Genomic DNA, 18,686 nt, shown 5'->3' with positions numbered 1-18,686 from the left:
ATTCGTCCATTAGATGATTCCTTTTATACAATTAGCAACAAAGGTTTTCATTTTTTAAGCACCAAAAATCATATCACCTGAAATTCATTCATCTCCACTCTTAGACCACCTCTACATGCTTCTTCTCCACAACATCCAACAAAAAATCCGTCATAACAGATTCAAAATCAGGTAATTTCTCGTACCCAGGAAAATAATTAATATCGATGACAAGAAACCTCTCACCATCCCTAATCAAATCAAAGTTAAAAAGATTCAACCCCATTTCTTCTCTCAACGCCTTAGCCAATTCCACGACAAAATTCTCAGACGGCATCTCAATACAACTATCATCACCCTTTTTCTTCTCATTCTCACACAAATTCGATATCTGCGAAAATGGCAAACAACCCTTCAATGTTTTCATCTTCTCCTCTGAGATATCGGGCAACGAATTTCTCCTCACGCATACCACATGTGAACCCAAAACGTACACTTTGAACACAACCCCACCGTGGTTCACAAACTCCTGCAAGACAATCGGCGACGCCAATTTCAATTTCTCAAGCCCTTCGGTGGCGAAAATCAGATACATTTCGTGTGATTTCACGCTCCCGTCCGCCAACAACGGCTTAGCGATTACCGGAAAGTCTAATGTCAGCGCGAAATTTACCATATCGGAAACGACAAGCTCTTTCGGAACGCCAAACGACGTGTCGTTTTCGAAATTGATTTTCAGTTGAGAGACGACTTTGAGCATTGAGATTCTGTTGTTGAGTCTTTGAATTGAGTGAGGGGAATCGATTACTGGAACATTAGGGTTTTGGGAGGAGAAGTGTTGCAATTGGAGAGGCCAATCGGAACCGTAGATTTTGTGGATGATGCAATCGAACGGTCCTTGTTCGATCAAGGGTTTGTTTGGATCGATGCGAATTAAGTCGATGCCACGTCGGGTTGCGCAGGCGAGGAGAGACGGTTGGGTGAAGGTTTTCTCTTTTTTGGGAGTGAAGGCGTAGCCAATATGGTAGCGTTGAGTTTGAGATTGGTTTGACATGTCTTCGGATTGTTTGGGAGGTGAGAAAGTTGAGAGAAAATTTGTAATGAAATAGAGAAAGTTTGGGGGTTTTGATTCTTTTGAAGTGGAGAGAAAGGCAAAGGTTTAAGTGAGAGTTGACGTGGCAATACTGAGATCAAACACCTGGCATTTAAACTGAGATTTAAATAAGACCGTAGGATAAAATCAGCGGTTTAATTAAAGTTAAAAAAGGAAATTGTGTAATTTAACTAGTTAAACTTTTATTTTTATTTTCTAATTAGAATGAAAGTAGAACTCTTTCTCACATAACATTATAGTTAAAGTTAAGTAAGATCAAACTTATAGTCTTGAATATGAAAATTATAAATTTAAAAATCGTATAATAAATTTAATAGTTGTAAATAAGTCACGAAATTACAAAATAGGTAAATTTAATATATGAACATTAAATTAAGATAACTTGAACTAAGATTTTATCAATAAAATGTAAATCTATATTAATAAAACAGAATTGACTATCATATCACTGAACCAAATAAAAACAATAATGATTCTATTTAGATAAAATAAGTACAAATTCTTTATCAGCGACTTTTGCTCTGTTTGTTTATGTTTTTAGAATAGTATTATATTATGAATAGAATTTAATCTAATATGATAAGATTCTGATAATATGTTTGGTATATTTTTTGAAAATATATAATTTTTTAACTCCCTATATTTGTTAATTTGACTAAACACCTCCCACAATAAAAGTTTATAAATTAACAAATACCCTCACCCACCCAACTATTTCCAACAATCGACCACCACCGTTGGATGATGCTTGGAAGTCATCGAAATGACGTACGACTGGCTAGATCTGGACGGTCATGCACCGATCTGACCTTTTCTGGCCAGATTTATAGTCAAAGATCTGGCAGTTGACGACGGCCAAGATATGGCTGTAGATCTGGCCAAAAACGGTTAGATTGGTGCACGATCGACTGGATCCACCGGTCAAATCCAACTGGTCGTGCACCATTCCGACGACTTTCGACCACCATCCAGCTGTGGTGGCTGACAAGGAGAAATTTTGATGGTTAGGGTTTATAAAATTTGGGAGAGAATATGATTTAGGGATTGAACAATTTTGGGAGGTAATTTGATTTGTTGTATATTTCCAATTTGATTTGAATTTTTTTTTTTTTTTTTTAGGGAGGTGATGTGGCATATTGGTAACGTGACAGATGAGGTGGTTTTGCCACGTCAATTAGTAAGGGTGGTTAGTAAGTTTCGTTAGTAAGGATAGCATTACTCTTACATTTCAAAAAATAAGACTCAAAACCAATCTAAATTTTAAAGTAGACTAGAGAAGAAAGAATGCATGTCACTGCCATGAGTGGTAGTGATAACAAATTCCCATTTAATGCATGGTAAAGAAAAAATTATAGTGACCAAGACTGAATTCCTTTCAATAAAATATATCATACAAATATAAAAAGAAATAGGATTTTTAGTAATAACCTCTTTTCAACTTGTCTATTGAACGATTAGAATCAAAGTCAACATAAATTCAATTGAAAGAGGACATAGGGTCTAGAGGTGGAAAAGTAACCCACCCGGCCCGGCCTGCGACGGGTTACTTCTTTTGGCGGGTTGGTCTTAACCCGCCCATCAACAAAGGCAGGCCGAGTTAGGCCAGCCATTTTTGGGGTAATGGCTGACCCAACCAAGCCCGCCAACCCTAACTCGTCGGGTTAGGCTACGGGTCGGGCCGGATTAACCCTATTTTTTTATTTTTTTATTTATTTAGTCAACTTTTCAAATAAATAATTAACGATTTATAAATGAATAAATGTAATTACTTTTAGTTAACTTTTCAAATATCAATAATTCAATTAAATTAATTTTTTTTAATTAACATTTCAAATATTAATTCAATTTTAATACAATAAAATTGTAATATAAGAAAAATTAGATTTATTCATTCAGTTGATGAAACTTTAGCATAAGAATGAATTATATTTTATATAAGACATGGAAATTTAAGAATAAGACTTTAGTATTTAATTTTTTTATATCTTACGTACCATAAAAAATAATAATAACAATGTGTTAAATATTACGAAGTTTTATACATTTTAATATTTATGATTTATAAGTATAGTTTAAAATTATTATGTAAAATAATTTGTAAGAGATAGTTTAATTAAAAGAATTAAAAAAAATGGGGGAAACTTGAAAAAAATAATTAATTCTTTATTTTTTTTAATTTTTTTTGGGCCAACCCACCGGGTTGGCTATTGTAAACAAATAGCAACCCAACCCGCCCGGGGGTTGCATGCGGGTTGAACCCTCTCTAATGCGGGCCGGGTTAGGGTTGACCTGCCTAACCCAGCCCATTTGTTCCACCTCTAATAGGGTCTGTATTGAAAGACTCATGCTTTTCTAGCGAAGAGCCACGGCAGAGGTAAAAACGAAATTTCGAAGAATCCATGGCGATCACTCTATTCACTTCTCTCTTTTGGTTCCTCCGTCAGATTTTAGAAGCTTTGAAATGACAGGGCTAGACTCTCAATGGTGTCAATGGTTAGGGTTTGGGTTTGGTTTTACGGCGAGAAGAAGAGTAATGGAGAAGAAGAACAAGAAATAGAAAATTGAAAAAGGGAGAAGAAGAAATAGGAGCCATGGAGAAGAAGAAGAAATAGAAAATTGAAAAATGGCGAAGAAGAAATAGAAAATCAGGTTTAGGGATTGTAAAATTTGGGAGGGAATTTGATTTGGAAATTTTGGGTTTGAATATTTTTATCTTTTTTAATTTTTTGGGCATTAAGTAATATGGCTCACATGGTGACGTGCCACGTCAGTTTGTACAAAACCTCCTTATAAGAGGCTTTTCCAGATAGCATTAATGGGCCTATTAATCTATTACTATTATCTAAACCGAGAATTTGCCACGGGCCTATTAATGGGCCCGTTGGTATTTGGTATGGGGCTTGGAGCCCATGGTTTGTCCACGTGGTATTTTTAGCTGCAATGTCTCTCTGCTTGTATTTTTCGCTGCGCCCGAGCTGCAATGTGGAGTTTGTAGTGGCTACTGAGAAAGAAAATGAAGAAGGTGCTGTTGAAGCAATTAATGGAGACCTCATTCTCTCTTGCATCTTCAAGACGCAACACGCCTTTCTTGCTCTCCTCTCAACGCGTAACTTCTCTCTCTTTTTCGTTAGTTATATTTTTCACTATTTGTGCTTTTTGATTGATGGGTCATGGGTGCAACAATCGAAAAAGAAAAGAATACTTTTGATTTTAGATGGTTAGTAAAATTAAAAAAAATGGGATCATTTCCTTTTAGAATCATGTGGAAAAAAAATTGAAAGTAAAGCAGCATAGAAAAATTTTAAAGACAACATTTAACTGGTATATATAATTTGAGTGCCTGGTTATACATTATTGGTTAGGATATAGTAGTTTATGGACTGCAATGAACAAATTTACTAAGCTTAAACAAAATATTGCTCAAAAATCCGTTAAATAATTCATTGGCATACATAATTTATGTTTGCTACCAAATGAAATTTTGATAAATTTGGCTGAGGTGTGTTGAGAGATTTTTTGGTATAGGCAACATGGCATGCGAAGGAAACATTATGTTTGTAGAGACTATGTTTTCTGAAGGAGATTGCCTGGGCTAGTTTTTTGTCTTGGAAAGTACCAATAGTGATGGAGCCATATGTCCTAGCATGACGCAGAACTTTGAAACATGGGCTAACAGAAAGAGAAAAGTATTTAAGCAGCAAAATAGGTTCCTGTGTTTAATTACTTATTTCCTTTTTGGCCTTAATATTACTTCTATCCAACTTATTGTGAATATATATGTGCATAGCTTATTCAGATAGAAGAGTGAATTAGTTTTGTTATTTACTATGACATATTTAATCATGGTCATCTTTGAGCTTTTGATAATTAAGTTGCCGGCTACAGCTTGTACACATTGTGATTATTTTATGTTGTTTCAGTAAATTCATTATTTGCTAATTTTGAATCTCTTAAGCAATATCTGGGATTGCAGTGTGATAGAATTTTCTTGAATAAAATGTGTGTTTGGTGCTTATCTTGCTGGGTGTAAGGTGTCTCACTGCTGTATCATTCGACTGCTGCATTCACTATGTAGTTTTACTTAAAGTGGCCTTTTCTTTTCAACATATAAGGAAACTTAATCAGAACAGTATTCTATCCCAAGAATGATCTAATAGTATCCTTAATTTATGGACTTCTGCAGAATGCGTTTCAGCCCTGTACTTTGAGGTGGAAGTTGAAACAGTCATGTTTTCTAGGTGAATGTTTATTTGACGACACTAAAAGTACTGAAAAAATTTATTTCTGAACTTTACTGGCTTTTATATTTGTTTGCAATGTTACTAATTTCAATTAGATTCTTTGTGTCTGTGTTCACTGAAACTACCACTCTGCCTGCCATATTGTTTTCATGATACTCAGTGGTCTTATGTTTCACTGTGGAATGTAAAAGAAAAAAAAAAAAAAAAAAAAACCAGAATGTTATCATTAAGCAGAACATTTTCTAGATTTCCTACTGCCTCTTCATCTTGAACTGTGATCAGTTACAAAAATCTTTGTCTTGGTTAATAGACAAAAGCTGACCTATCATTATAGTCAGGGATGATTGCATGGATCTCCTAAGGTTTGCTTTAAATAGAATCAAAACCTTGAGTTTCAGAAATAACACAACCAACCTTGAAAAAGTAAGTGCTTGCAATTTGAGACATGTCAAAAGGCAACAAAAAGTTATAGATGCTCTTGTCATTTCCCACTCTTTCTCTCCCACCTGGTTTTCTTTCGCCTTCTTTTTTCTCGCTCTCCTTATCTTCCCCCTTTGTATTTCTCTTTAATTTCTTTCTTCAATTGTCTTTTTCTCTTTCTTATATACCATATTAGCAAGCAATTTGAGACATGTTAAAAGGCAACAAAAAGTTATATATGCTCTTGTCATTTCCTTCTCTTTCTCTCCCACCTGGTTCTCTTTCGCCCTCTTATTTCTCACTTGCTCTTTCTCCCCTTTTGTATTTCTCTTGAATTTGTTTCTTCAATTTTCTTTTTCACTTTCTCATTCACCATATTAGCATTGTGTTGACTTCCACAATATTGTTGGAGTGAACATTGGGAAAGTGAAATGAGAAAGAAATTAAATAGAATGGAGGGGAAAAAGAATCGAATATGTGGAAGTTATTCCAAAGGACGAGTATGACCTTTCGTTGCTCTACATATGTCTCCACATGTTAGGTAATTGCTTTTTTAAAATGACTTATTAACATTAGGGTTTTTGTGTCTAAAACCTCATGGATATATTGTCTTTAGATGGAACTTAGGGATTCGTTGTTATTAAAAATCATCATTTTCTTCACCATGACAACTATTAAGCTATGGGAAATTTTGACTATCTAAGATGGTGTGCAACATCAAGGAGATCATCTTTGGCCATTTTTGCAATCATTTTATTTAGCTATATATATAATTTATTTATTTATTTTTTTGGGTTTTGCTTTCGGAGAGGGAGGATGGTAGTGTCGGAGCTGTTACTTTTGTCGAAACACAAGCCATCTTGAAGTTAGCCCATAGTGAAGTGTGAAACCTGGAAGTTTAGCATGGTTCTAATGCTTTGTGGAAACTGAGGGTGAAGATATTTCTATTACTGCTTAGTTGTTGAACCAGCGTTTGAGACTGCAACTAGGTTACATAAATTAATTTTGATTTTACTTACATTAGGGGTTGCACTCAAGAACCTGTCTTCAAAATGAAGGGTCAGACAAAATAAATGTTTTTGATGGCAAGACATTAACAGCAGTCATTATTAGGGTTCTGTATATGATCTATAAGCCTAGTGGATATACGTTTGATTCGCATCTTTAGACATCGTTTCCTGGTGGATATTAAACAGATAGCCAAAATTTTGGGCTTTAGGTCAGAAAGAGAAGAGAGAAGAAGAAAAGTGGAGTATATTCCACAATTAGGATTAGAGTTTAAGGTTTACTTAGCCTCCTTATATATATAGTATTGTCTATAGACAAATTTAGTAAATTACCCTTACACCCAATTAATGATTATAGAACCTATTAAAACATTTCAATGCAAAAGTTTTGTAAAGGATTTCAGTTTTATCTGCAGTATTATGGACATTTTGTTTCCTATCAGAAAAATAAAAACTAATTTCAATGTTGGTGTTTTATTAAGCAATATCAAGTACTAGTGTTTTTGTTTTGGGTAAATGATTCATTAACTTTGTGATGAATTTGTATCTGATTCATATCTTATCATTTGCTTTATCAATTATTAGGATATAAGTAATAGCATATGATGCAAAAACACTATGCAGCTTACTATGTAGTTTGTACTTAATAAGAGTTGTTCTTCTCTTAGCTATTCCTTGCATTTCCTTTAAAACAGGGAAATCTTGGATTTTCTTATGGTCTTAACTGGGCTCTGGCTGGAAAAGGTGTTATTGTGAAGGATAAAGCTTTTCAAAATTTGACATCATCTGAGCTACAGCAGAAAGGTGCAACAATTGTAGGTGATATATCAACTGAACTCATGCTAATTCAATTTTGTTTCTTTTAGTTTGTCTGTCTGATTTTTCCTCCTCTTTTTGCTAGCATCCTTATCAGGACTTCCTCTTCTTGTTAGAGGAAGTGTACGTGGAGGAATTCTTGATATTTCTAAGGGACACTACACTAAACTACTGAAACAGGCATGTATTGACTGAGCTTTCTGCACTATATTATTTCATGGCTAGGCATTTATGAGAGATTAGAGGAGGAACTTAATCTGAATGGGTTGAATCCTTATTCTGTTTTGTATTGGAAGTGTGTCAACAGTGGTGTGGTAGATGAACATGGATAAGAAGCCCTGAAGAAACATAGGAAAAATAAGTAGAATACTTTGGCTACATTAAAGAACTTTGATGAACGATGTTGTCATAATTTGGGCAAGTATTGGATGTTAAAAATACTTTACAAAGTTTTTTTTTTTTTTTTTTTTCCTTTCAACCTGTTTCATAGCAACATTTTCTAATGCTTACATCCGTGTTATATATTTATCCACATATAATCTCTGATTCATTTGACTCTGGTTTTTTTTTAAATTTTGTTTTTATTTTAACAGGTCACGACTCATTTGTCATCCATCTCAAATGTTTTTGTTCAAGACGGGGCAATTGGTTCGTCATCAGAATGTGATGCAAAAGTTCGTGTGATAAGTGATAATCCTTCTGCCATGTTGAAATTTTCAAGCATTCTCTTGAAGACACCTACTCGGGCTGTTTCCCATGATTCTTGTCCTTTGACAGTTTATGTTGCCACATCTATAAGGTATAGTTGATTTTTATTTGGTCATTGATGTACTCCCCCTTGTAGATGTTATCTACTAAAAGTATGGAGCTCTTTACATCTATGAACATACCTTTTTTGCCTTTAGTGAGTGTTTTGATGTGCCTAACTACTTTGGAAAGTATTGGGCTAGGTACTTTGTAAGCAGTGTGGGTTGCCCTTGAGAGAGAGAATTTAGAGAGAGAAAAATAATTTAGAGAGGTGGAATTTCCACTCTGTAAACATGTTGATTCACCTGTGTAGAGACACTGCTTGGCCTGGGTCCTTTTACCCTTAGTACTTCTAGGCATTTTTTAATGGAAGTAGGGATTGATGAGGTGGATCTTCTAAATGATAGCCCCGTGTCTTCATTCTTTAAATACAGCGTTTATATTAGAGGTAATTTCTTGTCCAAAATGGAGTACATGGAACTATTACAAAATGTGTTGAACACTCATATAACCTACAAATTTCAGAGTACTTGCTTGTTTACGAGGACAATATTACCTGCCCTCAAGAATTGGCTGATAATATTTCAAACGAATTCTATCTTGAATCTTTTCCAGTGACCTATTTAGACTACACAATAGATGGAACTATTAATTACACTCTTTGGCTATTCTTCATCAATATGCCTCTGCCAGGATAGTAATGGTAGGCGCTGTGAGCTCTGGTGTTTGATAATTAAAACATGATTATAGACACTGATCAATAGTGTTATTCCATTTTTTTATTTTTGGCTACAGTGTTGGTGTCATGGATGCAGTTGCTTTTGGAGCTCAAGGAAGTAATGGATTTATAACTGCTGATATTGAGCGTTCTTCACTCATTTTATGTGGTCAAGCTTTTGCTGACACAAATGGAATCAAAGAAGCGTTAACTGCCCTGTCTGGACCTATTATATGTGCACGTGGAGGCCTTCTTCTTTCTGGAAGGTAAGATATTTTAATCTTCATCATTATTGTGTTAAAATTTTGACATGTGATCTGAAATTTATATGTGAAGGATGCAAACAGGCTACTAGTGTTGGCTGACTCTGTGATACTTCTATTTGCACCTGAAGATACCATTCAGAGTTGTGCCAATGTTTTGGTGTCCGCAGATGCTGGTGTGATACTTTCCTCTCAAGGCATTGCTCCCTTGTTCCAAACTGGAAATTCTGGTGGGCCAGATACATTTAAATTGCCAGCTGCTGTTGTCTTTGCATCATCTGATTGGTAACCATACCACTCACAGCCCATTTCTTTCGACAGTAATGCATTGGAGTATATCATTCCTTTTTAGGCTCTGCCAAGCAAGATGTTTTGTGCTATGTAGATGCATATTATATTATTTGAATCAATTGCAATGCTTCAAAAACTTACCTTTGACTGTTCAGATTAATGTTACCAAAACTTTAGTTGATTTAACTAAATTTCCAGTTTCCATGTTTATTAAAAATAAATTATATTTGATGTTGTTCTTATCTTTGCGTCCTGTGATAGGTAACAAAGCCACATAAACATTTGTACTTTTTCTTGGTTATCCAAACTGGAATACATTGTTAAACAAATTTTATTTCAAAGAGTGGGTAAAACTACAGTAAGCTGATTGTGAATATCAAATAGAATTATTAATTAGTTAGGAATTAGGATCTATATATTGATGTATGTTGCACAGAAGCACTATTGCATGCAAATTATAGCATATAGTAACTGTTGGATTTCTTGAGAGTTGCTCATGGCTTAAATTTTCGCAGCAGATCTTTTAGCAACACAACATTAGCTAGCTCTAATGTGTTTGCTATCACTGTGGTGTTTATTCAAGATATTTCTCACTATTCTGTAATATTACATTTTTTTTTATAGTTATTTAAACAAAAACATTGCATATGGTTTATGCTTTTCCATGGTTCATGGAAGTCTCGGATATTTTTCAGCTTTAATTTCTTGACATAAAGGAGAACAATTTTAAACTTTTAAAATGTTTGTCTAAATAAAAAAATAAAAAAATTCTTGGGATATTCTTTGTTATAATATTCCATTTCTCCTTTCAGATAGAAGAAGCTAATAAAATTGCATGTGCTTGATGGTTTCATAAATTTATAATGTTCTTCATGGATTATAAATTATAAATTCTTTTAACATGCAAGAGATATGTATATATAAAACAACATTGAATATCCGTTGAAGTTTTATAAGTTAATCATCATATTGAAACAGTATTTTGAGTTTGAGAAATTGAAGGTTGGCTTTTCTGGTTGGATTACACATGCTGCTAAGCAGGGTTTCAAAGTAAACCATTAGGTTACTTGAGATGTTTATCTCGTGAGTTGAGATATTAAAAAGCAGAAAACATTCATTTTCAGTTATACCTTTACTTGTGATGCATAAGCCTAAAATAAGGATAAAGGAAATTTTGAAGTTTAATACTTCCAACTAGTTTCATAAAACCTTTCCCTATGCAATCTCAGATTTTGGATGGGTTTGGTAAGGGGCAAAAGAGCCTCAGATTTACCTTGTTAAATCTTGGGTGCTTTTAAGTCTTTTGATTGTTCTTCTGCAAAATATGGTAACATATTTCTGGTATTGAACTTATTTCTTTTATGTGATTTGTCTCTTTTACTGCACGTTGGCCTGTATGTAAAAAAAATGCTTTTGTTTTATTTATGAAACAGTTCTGGAATCATCCCTTCTGTAGCAAAGCTCTCTCCTGGCCAAGCAGCGTATCATTTCTTAGCTGGCTATCAGAATGGGAAGTTTGTTCCTGCATATTGCAAGTTTCCTTTCATTGATTTATTGGACCTTGCAAAGGCATTTCTGTCCAAGGTCAAATATCAGAACCAATAAATAAATCAATTTCAATTTATATTTCTGTTATCTATTCACATCTACTAGATGCTAATTATCTTTCTACTTTGTTGCTGCAGTTGAAAGACCACCGGATCCCGTCCTTCCTAGTTAATGTCAAAAAACGAGAAACAAGTGTGACTGGTAATAAAAAATTTTGTATATTGAGCCTCGTTTATTTTTGGATGTAACAAGTTATTTAAAAGATGAATCTATGAATTATGAATAAGTCTGTAGTGTTTAAGTTAGGCAATTTCTTATCAGATGAGGAAAATTCTGCACTCATTTCTCTTCTTTTTCCACTAATCACATACAATGCTATGATTAGCATATCTTCCAGTTTCGGTTGGATTATGGCTTTTTATATTTTACATCTTTTTTCATTTCTTTCCTGCTAGTCAAGAAATTGGCATTGGAGAAAGAGCCGAAAGAAGCAATTATATACATCTATGTAATTTTGGGAATGGACAATAGGTAATTTATAGATATCAAGAAGATTTAATATGCCTGTCTGTATTTTAGTTGTGAGACGCGTCTTGTGGGGCTTGTTTTATAGTCCAAGTGAAATTCATAGTTCTTCTTGTGAATATTGCTTGATTTCTTCGATTTCCTTTCTATTCATCTATCTCACATTGGGGGTTGTTTTAAATCATGAAGTTCTTCTAGCAGTATATATTTTACTGTTTTAAGGGTTTATTACTTTATTTTTATGACAGTTTTTCCATTTGTCACTTTTCTAGGCAAGGATCTTCAGGCTTTGGCACAATCAACTCTTTCGGAGAATATTCCACCATTTGAACCTGAAGGTCGCTCCACAACCCTTCCCTTTAACCTTCATGTCCTGAACATCAGATCTTTTTTCTAAGACACTGCTATGTTGCTTATGAAATTAATGAATTATTCTCAGGTGGGAATCTTCAAGAAAAATACAAGACCTTTCTCGACTCCAAGTTTCAAGAAATACCTCAAGAATTCTCATTTTAAGCTTCTGGTAGGGAATGCTAGAGATTGATATATAATTTTCTTTTTTTGGTAATTTAGATATTATCATTATTGGAAGACTTGATAAAGAATAGAATACGCTTTGGAAATTAAATTTTAGCAGAATGAAAATTAGAAAATTCAATATGCCGGTTCTTGCATTTTGTTGTGCTACTCATTCATCATGAATTTGATGGATACTTTGAATGTTTAAATATAGTTTTAAGGTTTTCTGGTTGTGTTTTAGGTGCACATGCTGAGAAATCCAGGAAGAGTCAACCCTCTATTCCAATTTTAACAATGACCCCCTTTAGTAAATTCGTTAAACCCTCTCAATTCATAAGCAATAATCCATATAACAAATTATTGTTAAAATCAAACTCGACCAATTGATCAAGATTTTTCAAACCCACAAAAAAATATATCCATCAAAATATTATTAGATAATCAAGAATTGAATGTGAGATAGTTGTAATTTGCTCAGTTAACCCTTTGGCTTGTGGTCGCATGACAAAACTTTAGGTTATTAAAAGACCTTTAGTTGAGTTTCACTAAGTAATCACCTACTTATTCGGCTCATGAGTTTGTACGGTATTCAATGATCCCAGGATTATTTAAGACTTGAGATGTGCGCAAACACCTTGGTCACAAAAAAAAAAAAAAAAAAAAAAAATAATAATAATAAATAAATAAATGCTTGGTTAAATAATTAGAAGAAGATAAGGAAAATTAACTTTACTAATATGTAAATGATTGAATACATAGTTCCATCATGCATGAAAATACATGTGTTAAAATTGTTGATACGCTGATAAATATGATTTATAAATGTTTGAAATCAAATTAAGCTTTCCTAATAAGTTCCTTAGCTACTTGTATCCAGGCAGGTCCATTGCACCATCAATCTTGGGATTAATGTTCTATATTTGGATTTAGCTGGTTCTTTTCCAATGTTTTTAAGTTGAATATCAGCAGCCTCAACACCTTCATGTACTACTGAATTACAGAAGTACCCGAATTTTCTTGAAGCTATTGAGTTTAACACGTGATGGACTCTAAACAAATGAAAATAGGACATCAATAAATGACATGATTGTTAATATAAGCCACGAAACTTTAAGAACTAATGTAAGCTATAGGAGGATTAAGAGGGACTAACCAACGGGAAATGGATTTTTTTTTTTTTTTTTTTTTATTCATAGTAGGGTTTTCATGTTAGTTTGCATCCACCGGGTAGGTAAAGGGTCAAATCCTTTGTGGTTGAAGCTCTCGGCTTCAGGCCAATTTAATCGTATGATACAAAAAATAATTCTCACGGTAGGAGAAACATAAAACATTAACTAAGTTGGATGATTAAGTTTTAATTTAATAGTGAAATTGTTAATTCTAATTTATTTTTTATGTTTTAGAGAAAAGTCAAGGTTTTGCTGAAATGAAAGATTTAACTATAAAATCACACAATTTAACCTAATTGTACTTAATGAAAAATATCTAGAACAAAAATAGCTGAATGCTCTAGACTATCAAGGTTTGTGGCACCTAGCATGTTTTAATTAAATTGTCAAACCATACTATTAAATACTAGACTCAATCTAAATTATTGAGTTTAGAATACTCTAGTGATAGATATTAGTAATTTAGCATTTATTGTTTCGCTTACGGGTATAATGAAAAAGTCATTGGATTTTATGATTGTATTTGTTCTTTAAATAAAAAATGCACATTTTGGAAAGTTGTGATTGTTGAATTGGTTATGAATGTCTAAACCTTTTTCAGTAATTATAAATAAATATAAAGCTTGGAAGTAAAAGTACAAGAGAAAAAGAGAAGTTTTTTTTTATTACAATTCGGTATTCGATTAAAATTGAAGATGGGCTAAAGAGAAAAAGAGTAACAATATGTAATTGTTTTGGTTGTAGGTGTTGAATGAGACTTGGAATGTCCATATTCAAACAACAGTACTAAAATTAACACCACAATCTCTACCATATTTTGATATTGCCAAAATCATTAACTTATTTCCCAGAATTTTCCACTTCATAAACAGCTCATTTTTGTGTGCCGAATCAATGGGTTCATCCATTACGCATAAATGGCTGAACACATGGGGTCCAATCGACGAACCAAATGGGTCAAGGTCCACCTGGGTTTGAGGTCTTAAATCATCATAGGTCCACTCCCTTGAAACCACTATTTTCTTATAATTAAAGTTTGATGTCTTAATTATTATTTACTGAGAAATTGCTCTATATAACTATTTTCATTAATTTTAATTCTCAGAGAATTAAAGATTTTGTTTAAAAGACAGATTTAGTCATTAAATCACATCACTTAATCTAGTTGCCCTTAACAAAAAATGATAAAGATAAAAATAGTCAGAATGTGCTAGACTACCAAGTCTAGTATAGTTTAGCATGCTTTAATTATATTGTTAAATCATATTGTTAAATGTTAAACTATTTGAGCCTAATATGATCTAGCATAGTGTAGCATTGTAGGTTACAGAACCTATCATTTGTTGTTTTATTAAGGGTATAATTGGTAAGTCATTAAATTTTATGACTAGATTTGTCCTTTAAATTAACCTTATTTTTTTGGGAAATTAAAATTATTAAATTGGTTATAATGTTATATATGTCCAAACCCTTTATTTATTTACTAGTTATTATTTTAATTTGCATGTATTCATGTAAAGAATAACTGAGAATTTATGAGTTACTCTATTTAGATTAAGTAATTACTTCATACATCCGTATGTAATACATCTTGGGTTTAATATTTAGTTTGGCTCATCTTTTGGTTTTCAATTATCTATCTCGTCCATGATTCACTCAAGGGAATTTAAAGTCATGAAAATATAAATCAAAGGAAATTAATTGATCATTATTAGTGACTGCCATTACCATCCTCCTTTAAAATAATTAGGAATTTTTATGTAAAATTAACAATTTCATCCTTTGAAATAATTTTTTTATACATCAAACATTACACTTCAGCCCCCTAAAAGTACTTTCTTGGTTCTGCCATTGATTGTTAGTGTTTGTTTTTAGTATATTAGGATTGTTAGTTTTGTTGTAAGATTGAATCATTGATTATAAGATACCAATTTGTTGTCAAATTACATAAAGGAAAATTAAATCATAGAATCATTATATTTCCTTATATTTAGGATTTCTTATTTTCTTATAGTAGTCCTAATTAAATTCAATTTTTGTTTAGGTGTTTTCCATATTAGAATAAGATTTCTTTTGATTAATAGGTTTATTCATTTCCTAGTTAATTAAGGTTAATTCTAGTATAAATAAAGGTCTTTATTGAAGATATATTCAGCTCTATTCAACTCAAACTAATGTTAACTATTAGTCAAATGTAATGTAGTGTAAACTGGTGTTTTTAGTAAATGTAACAGAATGGTTGTAAATGTAGTTAGCTGAGGTTAGTTGAGTAAATTCACTACAGATTCACTACAGATATGTTAGCTGAAAAGTGTTGAATATGCGTAAGAGAAAATGAGTTGTAATTTTATGATAATGAATGAAATGCTCTTCTGTAGAATTTTTTCTTCTACTCAAAATCTAATATGGTATCAAAGCTCTAGGGTTTGATCTTCTTGAATTTAAGCCCATTAATTCTTTAATTCAATTGGTTTCTTTTTGCGATTAGTTAGGAATAAATTTGTTCAAGAGTTCACCCATTGATTCCTTGATCCAACTGATTCCTTTTGCAATTAATTAGGGATCAATTTGTTCAAGAGTTCAGCTCAGTTCTAAGTTCCAGTTCAGATCTGCTCAGCTTACGATTTCAAGATTTACTCAGCTCAGATCTTGATCAGTTTCAGTTCAAATCTGCTCAACTTACGATTTCAAGATTTGCTCAGCTCAGATCTCGATTTCAAGATTTGCTCAGCTTTCGATTGTACAAGATAATGAATCCTCTAGATTCGAACGCACCACTGTACATTCACTCATCGAACACTCCGGGGTCAGTGTTGGTAACTAAACAACTCATCGGCACTGAGAATTATGGCATTTGGAGCAGGGCCATGACAGACTCACTCCGAGCTAAGTATAAGTTGGGTTTTGTTGATGGCACGTGCAAGAAACCATCAGATCCAAGCTTGGGTGCACAATGGGAAAGATGCAACTCACTAGTTTTAGCTTGGATCTTCAACATGGTTTCAAAAGAAATCTTTAATGGAATTTTTTATTCCACCAGTGCATATCAGGTTTGGTAGGACCTACAAGAACAGTACCATAAGGTGAGTGGAACCAGAATTTATAGGATTCATCGGGAGACTGTTAATCTCACGCATGGTACCATGTTTGTGGCCATTTATTATAACAAACTAAAAGCATTGTGGGATGAACTGAACTCATTGATAAGCTTACCACCTCCAGATAGTGCATCAGCTAAGGTGTATCTGGAACATCTAAACCAACAGAGGTTGTTGCAGTTTTTAATAAGGTTGAATGACATTTATTCTATGGTGAGGACTCAGATTCTATTGATGTCGTCATTGCCCTCCGTCAAGCAAGCTTATTCAGTTGTGAATCAAGATAAAAGTCAAAGGATTTTTTTTGGGGCTATTGCTGGTACAGATGTGACCACTGCACTGTATGCGCATAATACGGAGATTGGACAGAATCATAATTCTAAATACAAAGGGAAAAAGCCCTATATAGAATGTGATTTTTGTCATCTGCCAGGACATAAATGAGACATATGTTACAAGATTCATGGTTATCTAGTTGATTACAAAGGAAAGGTGAATGGGTCAAAAGGCAACTTAGTAGCTAATCAAGTGCATACACAGTCTAATGCACAAATAACACATACTGCTAACACTCATGTGGATACTTCAAAGGGTTCACTAGGCACAATTCTCTCGGCAAAATAGTATTCCCAGCTCCTTCAATTACTTGGTAAAGAAAATGTCTAAACATTAGCCAATGTAGCAGGTATAGCAACATCACTCTTATCTTGCTTTAATGATATTGCAAATTGGATAATAGATTCAGGGGCAACAGATCACATGACTAGTAGATTGTCTAGCTTAACTTCACCTGTTGATATGGATTCTAACCCAAGTACTTATGTTGGCCTACCCAATGGTATGAAAACTAGGATTAGGCACACTAGGTCTGTTAAGATAGATAATCAAATTAGTCTACATCATGTGTTACATTTACCAGATTTCAAATATAATTTGTTTTTAGTATCAAAGTATACTTCATCCAATAATTGTGCGATTACCTTTTACCCTGATTTTTGCTTAATCTAGGACCTCTGGAGTGCAAGTTGAAGGGGATTGGTAAAAAATTTCAAGGCCTGTACTTTCATGTGCCCTTTCCACAGTCACCCTCATACAACTTTGACATGCATAATCTCGCCAAACTGCTCTTCACAAATACTATTTGTAATACAGTAGTGAATAATGTTTCAATTCCTAGTTCAAAACTTGTTAATTCTAACACATGTTTTGATTTTCATATTTGGCATAAAAGATTGGGTCATGTCCCAAATCTTGTTCTAAAACAGATGGTTAAAACTTTGCCAGTTGATAACTCTCATTGTCCAATTTGTCCATTGGCAAAGCAAACCAGGGTACCTTTCCCAATAAGTCAAAATATTTCAAATCATGTTTTTGATCTTTTGCATTTGGATGTATGGGGACCCTATAAGGTACCCGCTTTTGGTAATGCTAAGTTCTTTCTTACAATTGTAGATGATTGTACTAGAGTAACATGGCTTTTCTTAATGCAATTTAAATCTGATGTGTTTCAAATATTTAAACAATTCTCGAATATGATTAGGACACAATATCATTTGACTCCTAAATGCATTAGATCCGAAAATGGTTTAGAATTTTTTAATAAGAATTGTCATGATTTATTGAAAGAATTAGGTATTCAACATTAAAGTTCATGTGCTTACTCTCCACACAAAAATGGTGTTGTGGAAAGAAAGCATAGACACATTTTGCAAGTTGCTAGGGCCTTAAAATTTCAGTCCCAATTACCACATTCCCTTTGGGGACATTGTGTTCAAACAACAGTTTATTTGATTAATAATGTCCAACCACCGTGTTGAAAGGTCTCTCACCATTTGAAAATTTTTTTGGCAAGCCTCCTTCACTAGCACACTTAAGAGTTTTCGATTGCTTAGCATATTCTACCATTCTTACTCCAAAAGATAAGTTTTCCCTTATTCCATGTGTTTTTGTAGGATATTCTGTAGACAAAAAAGGATATGTTCTATACAATTTGCAAAACTATGCTATTCAAATCACTAGGGTTGTCACCTTCTATGAGCAAATTTTCCCCTTTAAATGGTCAACCATAAACGTGGCTATCTTTTCACCAAATTCATTTATAGAAATAGATTCATCTGACACATGTACTGGATAGAATCATCTGCATATAAACAGTTTTCCTGCACCACAAACAAATTCAGCTGTGACCTTTAGCTCATTAAATATGCCAGAATCACCTAGTCCATCATTTC

At 33.4% G+C, this 18,686-nt stretch overlaps 2 protein-coding genes across 2 annotated transcripts; one reads left to right on the top strand and one right to left on the bottom strand.

The window, feature by feature from the left end:
- Positions 1-6: 6 nt before the first annotated feature.
- Positions 7-1,101, bottom strand: LOC116108141 (inositol-tetrakisphosphate 1-kinase 1-like). The gene has a single exon (XM_031394419.1). It carries the CDS (start codon positions 1,031-1,033, stop codon positions 101-103), a length of 933 nt encoding a protein of 310 aa, XP_031250279.1. The 5' UTR covers positions 1,034-1,101; the 3' UTR covers positions 7-100.
- A 2,968-nt stretch (positions 1,102-4,069) lies between these two features.
- Positions 4,070-12,327, top strand: LOC116108106. Its single transcript, XM_031394398.1, has 10 exons — positions 4,070-4,199; positions 7,457-7,580; positions 7,663-7,757; positions 8,171-8,376; positions 9,120-9,308; positions 9,390-9,590; positions 11,030-11,180; positions 11,282-11,345; positions 11,942-12,007; positions 12,109-12,327. Exons 1-10 carry the CDS (start codon positions 4,107-4,109, stop codon positions 12,183-12,185), a joined length of 1,266 nt encoding a protein of 421 aa, XP_031250258.1. The 5' UTR covers positions 4,070-4,106; the 3' UTR covers positions 12,186-12,327.
- The last annotated feature ends 6,359 nt before the right edge of the window (positions 12,328-18,686 follow it).

Source organism: Pistacia vera, unplaced genomic scaffold (genome assembly GCF_008641045.1).
Source record: "Pistacia vera cultivar Batoury unplaced genomic scaffold, PisVer_v2 Contig1175, whole genome shotgun sequence".
In the NCBI taxonomy this organism is placed as follows: Eukaryota; Viridiplantae; Streptophyta; class Magnoliopsida; order Sapindales; family Anacardiaceae; genus Pistacia; species Pistacia vera.
The sequence above is the reverse complement of the archived record's forward strand: the minus strand, read 5'-3'. Positions and strand labels throughout refer to the sequence as shown.